This window comes from Phascolarctos cinereus, unplaced genomic scaffold, assembly GCF_003287225.1.
Source record: "Phascolarctos cinereus isolate Bilbo 61053 unplaced genomic scaffold, phaCin_HiC Scaffold_4;HRSCAF=312, whole genome shotgun sequence".
NCBI classification, from domain to species: Eukaryota; Metazoa; Chordata; class Mammalia; order Diprotodontia; family Phascolarctidae; genus Phascolarctos; species Phascolarctos cinereus.
In genome coordinates this window covers 705,700,619-705,715,958 of record NW_027555847.1, presented here as the reverse complement: position 1 = coordinate 705,715,958, position 15,340 = coordinate 705,700,619, and the positions used below count along the sequence as shown (strand labels likewise).

General features: G+C 40.9%; 1 protein-coding gene across 2 annotated transcripts in view; it reads right to left on the bottom strand.

Moving 5' to 3' along the window:
- Window positions 1–15,340, bottom strand: part of FBXW8 (F-box and WD repeat domain containing 8) — a 113,886-nt gene that overhangs the window by 49,522 nt on the left and 49,024 nt on the right. For both annotated transcript variants that reach the window (XM_021007944.2, XM_021007945.2), the window contains exon 5: window positions 10,551–10,708. In XM_021007944.2, the coding sequence (XP_020863603.1) occupies window positions 10,551–10,708 (158 nt within the window). The remainder of the gene's footprint in view (window positions 1–10,550; window positions 10,709–15,340) is intronic.

Sequence of the window (15,340 nt, the reverse complement as noted above, 5' to 3'; positions counted from 1 at the left end):
ACTGAAGACAGCACCTGGGACAGCACCCAGAGGAACTGCAGCCCTCCATCCTGACAGGCCCCTCCTACGGCACCAAAGGAGTGTTTAGTCCAATGAAGGCTATGAATGCTCATTAAGGATGAAATGAGTAACGATGGCTAGTGTTTTTGAAGAGACATAAAGCCCTGCTAAGCAGCTGTGGATGGGCACCCATGCCAGCTTGCAACATGCTCCTCCCATCTCCCAAAGGAGGCGAGCCAGAGTGTGGTAATGAAACTGCACATAGTGGAAATGGGATATAAATGAGTTTAAACTGATTTATGTTAGCTTTTGTAAAGATTACTTGATATCTGGAAAGTGCTACCACTGTGAAATAATGTAGACAATCCTTAAGACCTCTGCCTAATGGCACTTCCATGGAATATTTATATTCCTCGTCATGGGAACAAGGACCATAATGGATACCATTTTTGTTTTATTAGGGATGCATATTTAAATTAATCTGCTATTTGCCTAAACAATTAGCTGCCTCTGTTTTTGTGCACAAAGCCAAAATTGCAATTAGGCTTCCATCAAAAAGATAAGTCCCTACTAAAACTGTCCCGATGGAGTCATAAGAATTCAGGGCAGAACTTTCCAAAATTACTTCTTAGAATAATGGTAATTATGTTAATTGCTTGAAAGGTAAATAATTGCTGAACTGGTTTTAAAAAATACAATTGGCACTACCCCTCCCCTTTGATCTTTTCGATGAACCACAAATACATTTAAAACAAGTTATCAATTTAGGCTGTTCAGCCTTGGCAGCTTCTCCAACTGTAGATTTCTCCAGCTGTGGATAAGGGAGTTTACTCACCTAGTAACCGATTCTAGGCAGGAATCCCTAGCCCCAGAACCAGCCACATAAGCATCTGAGCCTGATCTGGGTTATCCTGATTAAGTGCCTAAAGTCAGTAATTAGTGGTCAGAATGACTGAAATTAGCTGGCTCTTTACAAAGAGTTGACAAAGGCAGTAAATCAGCCCAGGCCCACCAGTGGAAGGGGGAAAATTCATCAGAAATAAAACTGTGACCCAGGTCACTCTCTGGTCGTCTTGTAGTGAGAACAATAGGCTGCTTGCATTTTCACAGCACCCTGCAAACCATATCTCATTTGATGCTTGCAACAATGCTGGGAGATAACCGCCATGTTTTATTGGATGAGAGAACTGAGGCTTGGACAGGCTAAGACACTGCCCATGGTCACACAGCTGGAGAGCCTCTGAGGCCTGACTGAAGCCCAGACCACCCTGACTTCAAGCTCAGCGCTCAACCCTCTGGGCCACGAGGCTTCTCGGCTTCTTCAACACTCACCTCACTGTCCTCCTCCAGAAGGGCTCGTCTGGGGTGAGGAGTGTTTACCAGGGCTTCTTTGAAGAAGCAAGGACTGGAAAGAAAGCCCAGCGAAGCCTTTTGCTCCTTCACTCTTAGGGTCTATCTCGAGTGTTCAAGGTCCCTCTCTAGTCTGACCTTGGTATAAGAAGGGATCTGAGAGGATGACAGTAAACAAAGAAGATTCTGGAAATAGCATTTAAGATGGACAGAGAAGCTGGAGGCAGGCAGACAAATTAATTTAAGGTTCTGTGGGTCCATTAGCAGGAAGGAGGCTGGATCTGAATTACAACAATAAAGATAAGAAAAGATTGGGTCACAAAGTCAGAAGTAAAAAAGGAAGGTCTTCAGAGAGCACTAATTTTGCATTTAATGAAAATAAAACCCCAAAGGGGAAAGTGACTTGTCCAAGGTCCTTTGGTCCAATCGAAGGCAGGCTGGTACAGAGTACAGAACATCACAGGCACCACAGGGCCTGGGTTCAGATCCTACTTTTGACCTTTATTAGCTGTCTCCTCTTGACTGAGCCACTCCCTGGACCTCGGCTTCCTGTGCTACACAATGAGGGGGTTGGACCAGATGACTTCAGAAGTCCCCTCCTCTAACTCTAGAATCCAAAGCCAAGTCCTCTCTCTTCAAATCCAAGGCTCTTTTCACTATAAAACCCTGCCTCCCAAGAAAAGGGAATAAAGTTGGATGCTTGAACTCACCTCCTAACTGGCCCTCCTCCTCTGCCTTGTCCTTCCTCTCTCATCCGGCCTCCCCCATACAGCTGCCAAAGACCCAGGTCTGACCATGTCCTTCCCCCCTTCCTGCCCCTGCACAGGAGGCTTTGGGGGCTCTCTCTCCTTTGCTCTTAGGACTCACTGCTCCTCCGGTTGTCACTGAAAAGACCTCCCCAGTCTCACTCCAGGTCATCATTCCTGATTACAGTCAGCTTCCTTTCCTCGCTGTTCCCCACATAGGAAACTCCTGCCCTGGTCTCTGGGCCTTGATCAGCACAGGCTGTCTGGCCCGAGGCCTGCAATGTTTTCCTTCCTCACTTATACCTCTTGGAACCCCCAGAATCCAAGCTCTCCTTCAATCTCAGCACAATTGCTGTCTCTTTCCAAAGATCTTTTTTGAGTCACTCCTCCCTCCACTATTAGTGCCCCACCTCGTTGTGGACAGAATTTTACATAGTTATAGGTTTACACAGTGTATCCCCTTAGTAGTAAGCTCCTTGAGGGCAGAAAAAATTGAGAGATCTCCCTCTTTGCTTCAGTCAGAATTAAGGCCTTTGTAAATCTACAGAGAAGAACCCTTCTCAGAGCTCCATGAGAACTGAAAAAATAGCCCTTGAGACTGCTCTCTTGCCAATGCCATGGAGAGCTGCCCTGCCCAGGCCTCAGAGACCGGCCTGCTTGGAAGCAGAAGGACAGACCACTAGCCCATACGCCCCAGGCTTTTCTGGGTAGCTCTTCTAACAGCCTCTTAAATAGACTAAGGAGCCTTCATTAGCTCAGGGCTACAAAGGTGCTACCTGGATGAGGACCTAACTCTTCTCAGATAACAAGTCATCAATTCATGCACAAAATTAAGGAGAATGGAAGCAGAGGGAACAGGTTTTCTCGCCTACACGGCTCTCAGCCAGCATCACCCTGCTTGGCCCTCTGGAGGCCACAGGAATCGTTTTCCAAGAGAAACATCAACTTACATGGACATATTTTTGCAGTAAAACATGTCAGTTCCCCAAATGCACACATCTCTGCTTCATTTAAGGCTCAAGGGCTTAGACTGAGAAGGGTTATATTAGCAAAAGCTGAGTCACTGTTGGGAAAAGGCAATTGTATTTGCTCACCTAAAATTCCATTTATATTTCAAAAGAGAAGAAGTCCATGCTCAGTTATGCACAGCTAAACATAAAAACTGGTGGGGAAGGGGCAAGATGTCAGACAGAAGGCAAGGGACTCAATTGAGCTCTCCCCAAAACCGCTCCAGAGACCTTTAAATAATGCCCTAAAACAAATTCTGCAGTGGCAGAACCCACACAAGGACAAGGCAAAACAACTTTCCAGCCAGCAAGAAAGGTCTGTGGCACCTGGGTGAGAGCAGAGCACAGTGCAGCGCAGGCTGCGCCAGCACAGCCTTGGCCCCAGCAAGCCAGGAGCAGGCCATGGGAGTGACTGAATCAGCAGGGGCAATGGCTGATTCTGGAGCTCCCAGCCCACAGGGGGTCAGACAACACGTCAAAAGAAGATCATAGGAGACCTTTTGCTAGTACTGAGGCAGAACTCTGTTGTTTTGCCCGTTCTCGGAGCCGGGTCACAGTCCTGGGTAGCAGTCCCAGGGTGAGCAGGAACACTAGCACGTAAGAGCTTGCAGCTGCAGTGAAATGGGAGTACTCGTCACAGTTCCTGGGCAGAAAAGAGCGTTTGGGTCACTTACAGACCAGAGCATGTGCCAGGAGAGTAGGAAACACAACTCTCCTTTGAACATGCCACCTTGGGAAAGCTAGAAACTGACAGCTCCCTAGAATATCTCTGAAAAGAGCTGCACAAAACCCATGAGGCTTGGAACAGAGCACCCTCCACCCTGCAAGCAGAGCCCGACTTTAACAAAGAGTTACAAGTCAAGAAATAGGCAGGAAAAAATGAGCAAACAACAGAAAAAAATCTGACCATCAAAAGATACTATGGTGACAAGGAAGATCACAACACACACTTAGAAGAAAATAACAAAGTCAAAGCTTCTGCATCCAAAGCCTCCAAGAAAAATATGAATTGTTCTCAGGCCAGGGAAGACTTCAAAAAGTATTTTGAAAATCAAATAAGAGAGGTAGGGGAGAATTGGGAAGAGATATGAAAGTGATGGAAGAAAATCATGAAAAAAGAGTCAACAGCTTGGTAAAGGAGGCACAAAAAAATACTGAAGAAAATAACACCTTAAAAAAGAGAATAGGCCAAACAGTAAGACAGGTACAAAAATCCAATGAGGAGAAGAATGCCTTGAAAAGCAGAATCGGCCAAATGGAAAAAGACATACAAAAATTCACTGAAGAGAAGAACTCATTAAAAAAAATAGAATGGGCCAAATGGAAAAGGAAGTACAAAACTTCACTGAAGAAAATAATTCCTTAAAAATTAGAACTGAGCAAGTGGAAGCTACTGACTCTATGAGACATCAAGAAACAACAAAACAAAACCAAAAGAATGCAAAAAATAGAAGACAATGTAAACTACCTCACTGGAAAAACAACTGACCTGGAAAATAGATCCAAGAGAGATTATTTAAAAGTTATTGGACTTCGTGAAAGCCATGATCAAAAAAAGAGCCTAGACATCATCTTTCAAGAAATTATCAAGGAAAACTTCCCTGATATTCTAGAACCAGAGGGTAAAATACAAATTGAAAGAATTCACTGCTCACCCCCTGAAAGAGTCCCAAAATGAAAACAAGAAATATAGTCAAATTCCAGAGCTCCCAGGTCAAGAAGAAAATATTGCAAGCAGCCAGAAAGAATCAGTTCAAATATTGTGGAGCCACAGTCAGGATAACACAATATTTAGCAGCTTCTACATTAAAAGATCAGAGGGCCTGGAATATGATATTCGGGAAGGTAAAGGTGCTAGGATTACAACCAACAATCATCTACCCAGCAAAACTGAGTATAATCCTTCAGGAGTAAAAATGGATATTCAATGAAATTGAGGACTTTCAAGCATTCCTGATGAAAAGACCAGAGCTGAATAAAAAATTTGACTTTCAAACACAAGACTCAAGAGAAGCATAAAAAGGTAAAAGAGAAAGGGAAATCATAAGGCACTTAATGAGATTAAACTTTTTGCATATAAATTTTGCATTCCTACATGGGAAGATGATACTTAGAACTCATAAGAATTTTCTCATTATTAGGTCAGTTAGAAAGAGTATATATAGACAGAGGACACAGGTGTGAGTTGAATATGATGGGATGATATCTTAAAAAAATAAATTGAGGAGTGAGAAAGAGAAATGCCCTGGGAGAAAATGAAATGGAGAGGTATAATGGGGTAAACTACCTGACATAAAAGAGGCATGAAAGAACTTTTACAGTGGAGGGGAAGATGGGGGAGGCAGCAGGAAACACTTGAACCTTATTCTCATCGGAACTGACTCAAAGAGGGAATAACATATATACTCAATTGGGTATAGAAATCTATTTTACCATATAGGAAAGTAGGAGGGGAAGTGGATAAGAGAAAGGTGGGGTACTCATAGAAGGGAGGGTGGATTGGGGGAGATGGCAGTCAAAAGCAAAACACTTTTGAGGAGGGACAGGGTAAAAGGAATGAGAGAATAGAATAAATGGAGGGGAAACAGGATGGAGGGAAATAGAGTTAGCAATCATAACTGTGAAAAAAGATTTTGAAGCAAATTTCTCTGATAATATCCTCACCTCTCAAACACACATAGAAAAATCAGTTAAATTTATGGGAATAAGAGCTATCTCCCCCAATTGATAAAACATGAACAGTCAGTTTTCAGATGAAGTTATCAAAGCTACCTAGAGCCATATGAGAAAATGCTCTAAATCACTATTGATGGGAGAAATGCAAGTTAAAACAATCTGAAGTACTTTCTCACACCTATAGATTAGCTAATAGGATGGAAAAGGAAAATGACAAATATTGGAGGGGATGGAGGAAAACTGAGATACTAATACACTAGTGGTGGAGTTGTAAACTGATTCAACCATTATGTAGAGCAATTGGGAACTATGCCCAAAGGCCTATAAAATCATGCTCAGTCCTTTGACCTAGCAATACCACTGCTAGGTCTGTATCTCAAAAGAGAGTGAAAAAACAAAAAGGAAAAGGACCTATATGTACAAATATATTTATAGCAGCTCTTTTCTGATGACAAAGAATTGAAAATTGAGGCCCATCCATTGGGAAATGGCTGAACAAGTTGTGGTATATGATTGTGATGGAATACTGTTGTGCTATGAGAAGAGATGAGCTAGATGCTCTCAGAAAAACCTAGAAAGACTTACATGAACTGATGCAGAGTGAAATAAATGAGTAGAACCAGAAGAACACTGTACACAATAACAGCAATATTTTATTCAATTATGAATGACTTAGCTGTTCTCAGCAATACAATGATCCAAGACAACTCTGAAGGACTTATGAAAAATGCTATCCATCTCCAGAAGAACTGAAGGAGTCATATCAGATTGAAGCATACTTTTTTTACTTTATATTTCTTGGGTTTTAAAATTTTGGTCTATGTTTTCTTTTACAACATGACTAATATGGAAATATGTTTTGTATGACTACCATATGTATAACCTATATTAAACTGCCTGCCTTCTCAGTGAGGGGGGTGGAAGGAAGAGAGAATTTGAAACTCAATTTTAAAAACAAATGTTGGAAATTGTTTTTACATGTAATTGGGGAAAAATAAAATACTAAATTTAAAAAAATAAATAAACATAAAGACTCTGATAATTTACTCCTCTAGATTACCTCTGGAAAGCCAATTTGTGCTATTCCTTCCTTCTACTTTCAAACATTACCAAACTATATTTTTAGCAAAACCACTGCAATAAGCCAAGGAATCATCACCAAGTCATTTTGAATGGATCAATATCCTGTTTCTACAAGATTACTTCACAAATTTAGCAGTAAAACTCAGCGGTGGAAAAAAAAAACTTAGAGCCTTCTGCTAACCAAAAGATTTACATGTAGGCAACACTACATGGGAACACAAGTAATAAGTAACTCTAATTTGAATATTCTCTCCTTAAGAAACATGAGAGATGGTTTATGCCAGCAACTGCCTCTGCCACCTCCAACAAGGTTCTGTTCTAGCAGACTAGATAACATGGCGCACAGCCATGACTGACTGGTTGTACAACCTTGGATAGGCCTTAGTTTGGGCAGATCATTTAAACAATCTGTGCCTCGGTGTCTTCAACTGAAAAACAAAGATTTTGGCCTAAGTGACCCCTAAGGTCTCTTGTAGCTCTTGGAGGCTGAACCTGTGATGCTTAGGTGATAGACAAATTCAAATCTCATGAAACAAAGGCAATATTGGTAGGCCCCATCATACCTAAAATGTTCTTCTAAAGCACTAGCGATTCCATTCTGGAGAAAAGGTTGACATTTTAAATATGCCCACAGTTGGTCTTTCAAAGGATTTTTATGTCTTACAAACTATAAAACTGGCAAGTCAAGCAAAAATGGTCCCTGTCCAACTGGAGACATGTCATTCCCCTTCTCCATGGGCCTCTATACCCATATCTATAAAAAGAGATTACAACAAGATGACAAAGCTGTAAAGTCTCTTTTAGTTTTAAAGTTCTATGTTTCTATGGAACACCATTTCTACTATTAAAGGTAATTTGACTAACCCCCTTATGTTAAAAGGCACCTTTACATGTAACTCTGAAAATATATGTTCACTTTCATGAGTCAGATATCTTTTAATGTTAGCCCACATGACTATCTCATTTCAGCAACACCAAAATGTTCTTCAAAACCTTGACACTTCTACAGGATTATAAAATAAATCTCCGGAGGACCTATCCTCCATAACATTCAAGCTAAGATTTTTATCCAAAACGTGTACAGTACTGCTGGACACAATCAAAGAGACATTCAAAGACATTATCCATTGTTAAAATGTCAGATAATGAGACATAATAGACATTTCAGGCCACAGATAGGCACCATTATCGACAACTGGCTGCATGGGCATGAGTGTGTGTGTGTGTGTGTGTGTGTGTGTGTGTGTGTGTGACAGAGAGAGAGAGAGAGATTGAGAAAAGTTGAGAGAGAATGAGGGATTGTGAGTAGACAGTACCAGCAGAGTTTTGAAAGTGCTAAGTCACTTGGATTTGCTCCACAGCAGCAGGTAAAAAACCTATTGCCTGCTCTATCAATATACAAATATGAAGAGGGATGGATTCTTCCCTCCTCCACTTCCATACAAAAATGAGAACTTTTTTCACCTAAGATGTGTGCATTCTCATCACCAAAGAATGAGTTTTCAAGACAAACTCTTTGAACAGGGAGGGGGTTTCAAGTAAACTACAATTCCCCAAAGTGGTGGCTCCTGGCCAAAGTCAGGCAAGCGTGGAGCAGATGGAGTCCTGGCAAGGTCTCTGCTGTCCCTGCATTAGCAGCATCTGCTCATTACTCAGAACCTTCGCCTGCTTTATCTAATGCTCCAGGAAAAGCATTTTGATTTGATTCATTTCAGTACGGTAACGTGCAACACAATTAGTGGTAAAATCAAACTGGAGAATGGCCAGTGCTGACAATCGGAAACAAGGCAGAAGAAAGATGAGGCCAGTGGGTTGGAATTCAAAAATCACAACTGTGGATCAACTTGCCAAATCTCAACGCCCCAGGTGTGTGTACAGTGTTCCTACTGGGCAATGAGAGTGGAAAAGAGTGGGGGTGACTTACTTTCTCCCCAGTACAATTTCCATCTCCCTTCCTCTTTTGAATCTGATTCCTCTGTGGTTAGTGCATGTAGATATTCAACTGGGTCTCAATGATTGCAAGGTTCCCTTTGGCACAACCATCTAGCTGAGCTTCAACAGTCCATTTTATTATGATTCTCTTCTTTCCTGTAGGGCACAGAGACAAAATCCCAAGAGCAGCCCCTATGAGGTGATCTCCCTATCTGCCCCATTTTACCTCTTTTACGAATTTTCTTTCAGCTATCTTCGACAAAGGCAAGATAAAATATACATCTGATTTTAAGTGCTCACTTCAGATTGTCTTTGGCCATTAATCATATTAACATCATATTAATTTGTTAATATGATCTGAGCTAGGTGACAACATGTGAGTACTGCAGAAGAGTATGGAGCAGCTGATGTTTAGCTCAGCTAGTTCAGTCTAGTTCAGAGGTGAAGAGCAAAGGCAAAGAGAGAGAAGAGAAAACCCAACAGCTTTTGAAAAAAAGAAATAAATCTAGAAAGTTTTTCACAAGCTTTGGAAACACTTTCTTCATAATTTTGCAATGCATCCATGCGTTCAGTGGCAAGAGCAGTCAAACACTGATGAAGCCAATTTCAGCCACAGATACGAAATGAAGACCTCACTACTCGTGCATCAACGAGAGAAGTTTAAACAAATCAGTCATCTGTTCTTAACGGCACTACGAGACACAAGAGCCATCACAAACTGCTTTAGAACCACCAAAGTAAATTTAGAACACTGCAACATTTGCATCAAAAAATTATGTGGGAAAAAAAATCATTTGGAAAATAGCAGATGAGCACAAGCTGCCACAGAAAGCTACAGCATCTATGCAGCGCCTCAATAAGCATTTATGAAATATTAATAATAATGATAGCAGCAGAAGCAGTTTAGCTGGGCTACTTCTATAAGGCTTAAAAAAAAGCCAGCCAGACCATCAATGGTTTATACCAATATCAAACCACAAGAACAAAGTTCATGCTGATAAAAACTTGAGATGGAAATATTTTCATCATTTCAGCTCTCGTTTTCATTCTTATTTTTAACTAACATGTGTGTCCAAGGCTCCCCATTAGTTGCCTGTCTTCAGTTTTATCCCCTGAGCCAGCTAACAGTATTGTTCTCTGCACTGCCTGGAAATCAAAAGTGGAATTCTAGCTTGAAGATCAACACTGTGAAATATTATATGGTCTCCCATGAGGTGAGTGAAGCAAGACTTATGCAGAGCCACTGAGCATAATGGAGATCAGAACCTGGAAAGGCTGAAAACCAATTTCACATCATTGCAAGGGCTGAGCAGAGGAAAGGACTCATTTGTAGTCTTCCACGTCCATAGTCTCAAAGAGTTTGTGTCTATCACCCAAACACCATTTCCTTTGGACCAATCGATTCCCTCAGGTAAAGTAGGCCAAAGCATATTTAATATTTTACAGCAAACAAGTTATCTGCTTAAGATGGATTGGCTAGACATCTGCCCGGCACTTAAATTCAATGCAACAGTTCCAGTAGGAATCAAACACCAGTTTTAATGGGTGCTATGTTCCAATGCTGCTAATGCATTTAGGGTTATTGGCCAACTTTTCCACATAAAGGTAAATGTATGTGTATGTGTGTGAACGCATGTGTGTGCAAGGGTGTGTGTACAGAGGATTACGGGGGCAGGGGGTTAGAGCTAGCCACAGCTGCTTAATTTTTGTAAAGCTTTTTTTTTTCTTAATAGGGAGGAGGGTTGTGGTTACTTACCATCCTCATAAGCTGCTACAGCCAGAGAGTTGTTTATCCTCACAAAGGAGACATGTGGCTGAGATCCAGGCTCAGCAGCGCCATGCATTGGTTCCAGGATGGGGGCTGTGTAGTCCCAGGTGCGGGTGTCCCACAACCGCACATCCCCTGATGTATATCTGGAAGAGAAGGGCATTCTTTGTTCCAAAAATGTTTCAGAGGGCACCATTGCAGAGAAAATGGAAAGAGAAGAGCCTTCAAACAACAGGACACAGATAAAATAGTCAAGGCAAATTCACTGCTTCCCCACAAGTAAGATAACTCAATGAGTGATTCCCAAAGGAGAAAATGTCAAATGAACAAACTAAGTCTATGATTCTACAGTAGAACAGGAACTGTCTAAAAATAACAAGATTATCCGAAAAAGGCGGGGGGGGGGCTCTTCTTTTAGAATGTTTGAAACAACCAAACTATATTTTACATACCCTCACAGTAAAGAGACATTAATGGAAATCTTTAGCAGCATCAGTATTTACACACATACACAGAAATGCTATGTAGACACTAAGAACTCATGGTTTTGTAGGCACAAGCTTTCTAATACTTCATCCACACATGAGATTTGACTGCTTAAAGTCCCTAAAGACTAATTGATCTGCTGACACAATTAAATCTTGCCTTTAGAAGCCAGACAATGCTGCCTTCTCACGAAAAGCTCTCTTGCTGAAATGCATGACACTCCTCAGTTTTGTTCACTTAGTTTTTATAGAACTCTCTTACTCATATTACTGCTGCTATTTCAACACATGACTGTCTCAATCAAGTCAAGTCTCAACAAAAGCACTTTTTGTACCTGTGATGTGCCAGGCATTGTGTTAAATGCTGGCTAGGTCAGAACTTGGGTATAGACTCAGCACCACCATCAGCCTCAATAATAAGACTGATGATGATATAGTAGCAATAGCTGACATTTATATAGCACTCACGATGTGCCAGGCACCGTGCTAAGCGCTTTACATTATTATCTCATCTGGTCTTCACAACAATCATGGGAGACAGGTGCTGTTATCACCCCCTTTCACAGAGGAGAAAATGGGAGCAAGCAAAGCTTAAGTGACTTGCCCATGGTCACACAGCTAGTAGGCTCGATTTGAACTAAGGGTTTCTTTACTCCAGGCCTGATGCTCATATCCACTGTGCTACATGTGGGTATAAATATGATCATTTATAGTCAGAAGTCTTCATGGTTCCTTTTATATGACTATTTATTACAAAATTGACTTAAGAGCAGAGGCTCATTCAAAGTTTTAATAGCAAGTTAGTCCATAGAAAGCATAAATGATTACTTTAAGTCTCCTACCCTGGAGAACATGACCCATTTTGGAGTTAAAGCAGGTTTAGTGACACAAACCACAGCATTCTGTCCTCACAACCATCACCATCCAGCTTCGTTGACTTCTAAGACTCAGCTCTAATCCCACTCATCCACGAGGCCTTTTCCACCGTGCCTCCCACTCCAGCGGTCAATGACTTCTCTGATCAGACAGCCTTCCATCTATTTTCTATGTGCCATGGATCCACTCAGTTTTCTACACATTGTCTTCCCCATTAGAATGTAAATTCCTTGAGGACAAGAGCTATTTTTTGCCTATCTTTGCATCCCCAATCTTTAGCATAGTACTGGGTATATTAAGTGCTTAATAAGTTGATTTGCTGACCCATCTTCCATATGGTTATGTTTGCTTCAAAGTTAGTTGTATTTCAACCCAACAGGTTCCTCCCCTTCATTCCTGATATGTGTCTAACTACACCTGATGATGGAAGACAAACTAATTAAAGAATATGCTATTTTGTTCACTGCCTGCTCTGAAGGTCAGGAGGTCTAGAACTTGCACACCTGAGAAATTCTCCTCCAAGCAGAAGTCGTATGACTTCTTGCTTGAGGAAATGGCAGCAGAGTCCTGCATCAGGGATGAGTTGGACTAGATCATCATCAAATTCTAGATCTGCCTCTATGTGATATTGGGCCTTTCTGGGACTCAGTTTACTCATCTGTAAAATAATGGGGTTAGACTAGATGACTTCTAAGATGCTTTCCAACTCTAACCTATGGGCCTACAGAAAGTGATTGAATTTTTTTTTAAATCAGAGAACAGATAGAAATAATTTTCACAACTGTGACTTGGGTAGTAAAAATGAACAAAGTGCAGGATAGAGGTGATCATAAAAGATAAATCAGCCAGTTTCAATCACCCCAAATGAATAAGTTTTTTTGTGAACAAATTCAATGAAGCCAGAATAAAAGAAAGTGTCCAGTGGGTAAAAAAAAATTATATCAAGTAACTGGTAAAAATGTGATATCCAAAATATATGGGAAACTGACCTAAATATATAAACAAGAGCCATTCTCCAACAGATAAGTATATGAGCAGTTTTCAAAAGAAGAAATATAAACTATCAACCACCATATGAAAAATTATCTAAATCACTGATAAGAGAAATGCAAATAAAAAAAATCTTGGGCATTATCCCATATCATCAAATTGACAAAGATGATAACAGATAGAAATTGCCAAAGTTGGAAGAGCTGTGGGAAGACAGGGCCATCAACATACCATTGGTCAAGGTATGAACTGGTGCAACTATTCTGGAAAATAATTTAAAACTACAAAAGAAAAGTCACTGAACTGTTTATACTCTTGACCTAGCAGGCCTACTACTCATCACAGGGCCCAAAGAGGTCAAAGGTAGACAGTCTCCATGTATATACCAAAATATTTATAGCAGCACTTTTCTTGATAGCAAAAAACTGGAAATAAAGGAGATACCCATTGATTGGAGAATAGCTAAAAAAACTGTAGCATATGAATGTAGTGGAATAAATCAATAAACATTTATTAAGTACTTAATATTTGCTAGGTTCTGTGCTAAACACTAAGGATGGATACAAATGGAGGCAAAAGAGAGTCCCTGCCCTCAAGTACCTTATAATCTAATGAGGTTGGCGTCCTCACCACGAGTCTTTCCTCACTCCAGTCCATCCTTCACTCAGCTATCAAATTAATTTTCCTAAAGCACACGTCTGACTACACCTCCCCCCGCTCCCCAAAGCAATAAACTCCATTGGCTCCCTATCACCTCCATTATGAAATATGTTGGCCATTCAAAACCCTTAATAGCCTGCCTCCCCACCTCCTTTCCAGTCATTTCCTGCCTCATCCAACCCCACCCTGCCACATACTGTGAGATCCAATGACACTCGCACCCTTGCTATTCCTCACATAAGACACGCTACATCCTAACTCCGGGCATTTCACTAGCTGTCCTCCATGACTGATTTCCTTCCTCTCCGTCTCTTGGCTTCCCCAACTTTCCAAGTTCTAACGCTTTTCCTGATCCAGCTTGATTCTAGGGCCATCTCTTTATTGATTATTTCTAATTTATCCTGTATACAACTATAAACAACTTGTTCTTTATATTGTTGTTTGAACGTTGTCTGCCCATTTGACTATAGATTCCTTGAGGGAAGGGATCAATGCATAGCAGATTGCATGGCACATAGAAAGTGTATAATGAAGTTTATTGACTGATCTTTCTTTCTTTAAATTTTTGTTTCTGGAAAGAATCCAGAATGTGTTTGATTGCACATTCTAAGGGCAGTAATAATATATGGTAAAAGTGCAATATGTACTGAAAGCACTGAAATGGAAAATAACGAAAACACAAGGACATAATTTCATAGTCTGAGCTTATCGTGAAATATGTATTGTCCATATGTAACAAGTAGCAATTTAATAATCCTTGAATATTAAATGTTTAATCCTTAAAATATTAAATGTTTATTCCAATTTTATTTATACTGTTTTCTACTACCTTAATACTTTTAAAGTTTAAATTGTACTGTTAATTGTGAATAGAACAAATACAATTGATGGGAATAACCCTGCTGCGGTTATTTCAATGAGCAAGATTTTCATTCAAGTCCCACAGTTGACTTTTCCAACTTCTCTTATAACCACTTATACGTTTTTTAATCAAAAATTGATTGATCAGCCTAGTTTTGAATTGGATGGGGTAGTATTATTATGAAACTTACTTTTATAACAGGCTACTTTCAGAATGAACTCTTTCTTAAGAAAGCACTAGAAAGTTCTACAGTTCCATTACAATACTTGGTTTAAAATTCTGAGTTTTTAGAACTGCAAATGGTTCAGGGGAACTAGGAAGCAGACTGGTGCCACAGAACAGCCCAACCAGTAAAATCACAAGCGAGTGCTGGACACAGGACAAGAGCAGCTACTACCCCAGGCCTAAACGTCAGTCAGTAAAGAAGTGAGATTGCGGGACTCTCCATCCCCGGCCTTGGCTCCCTGTACTCCACCACTCACCCAGGGTGAATGGCAATGTTCCCCAGGGCCTTCGAGCTGTTCCAATCCATGCGGCTGGGGGGAAGGATTCCCCGCCCCTCACCCCCATCACCCTGCCCACACATAGAGACATCCCATGTGAACCCTAGTCAGTGAAGTCAGTTCTTAGTGAAGCCAAAGTCATCTGGGGCAGATTTTACGATATAGTAGTCACCCCACCTTAGGAGGAGAGAGCAATGTGTGGGAATAGAGCCAGGGAGAGGGCAGGAGAATATACTATATGCAAAGGTCCATTAACCTCCCCAGACCCTATGGTAGCACTGATCCCAGAAGCCTAGGCTGAATAGCTTCCAAGGAAACACCTGCTGAATATGTGACTGGTTTATACCTGTAAGCTGTTATTCTATAAACTATTACACTATAAACTGAGGTCAGTTGAGAAGA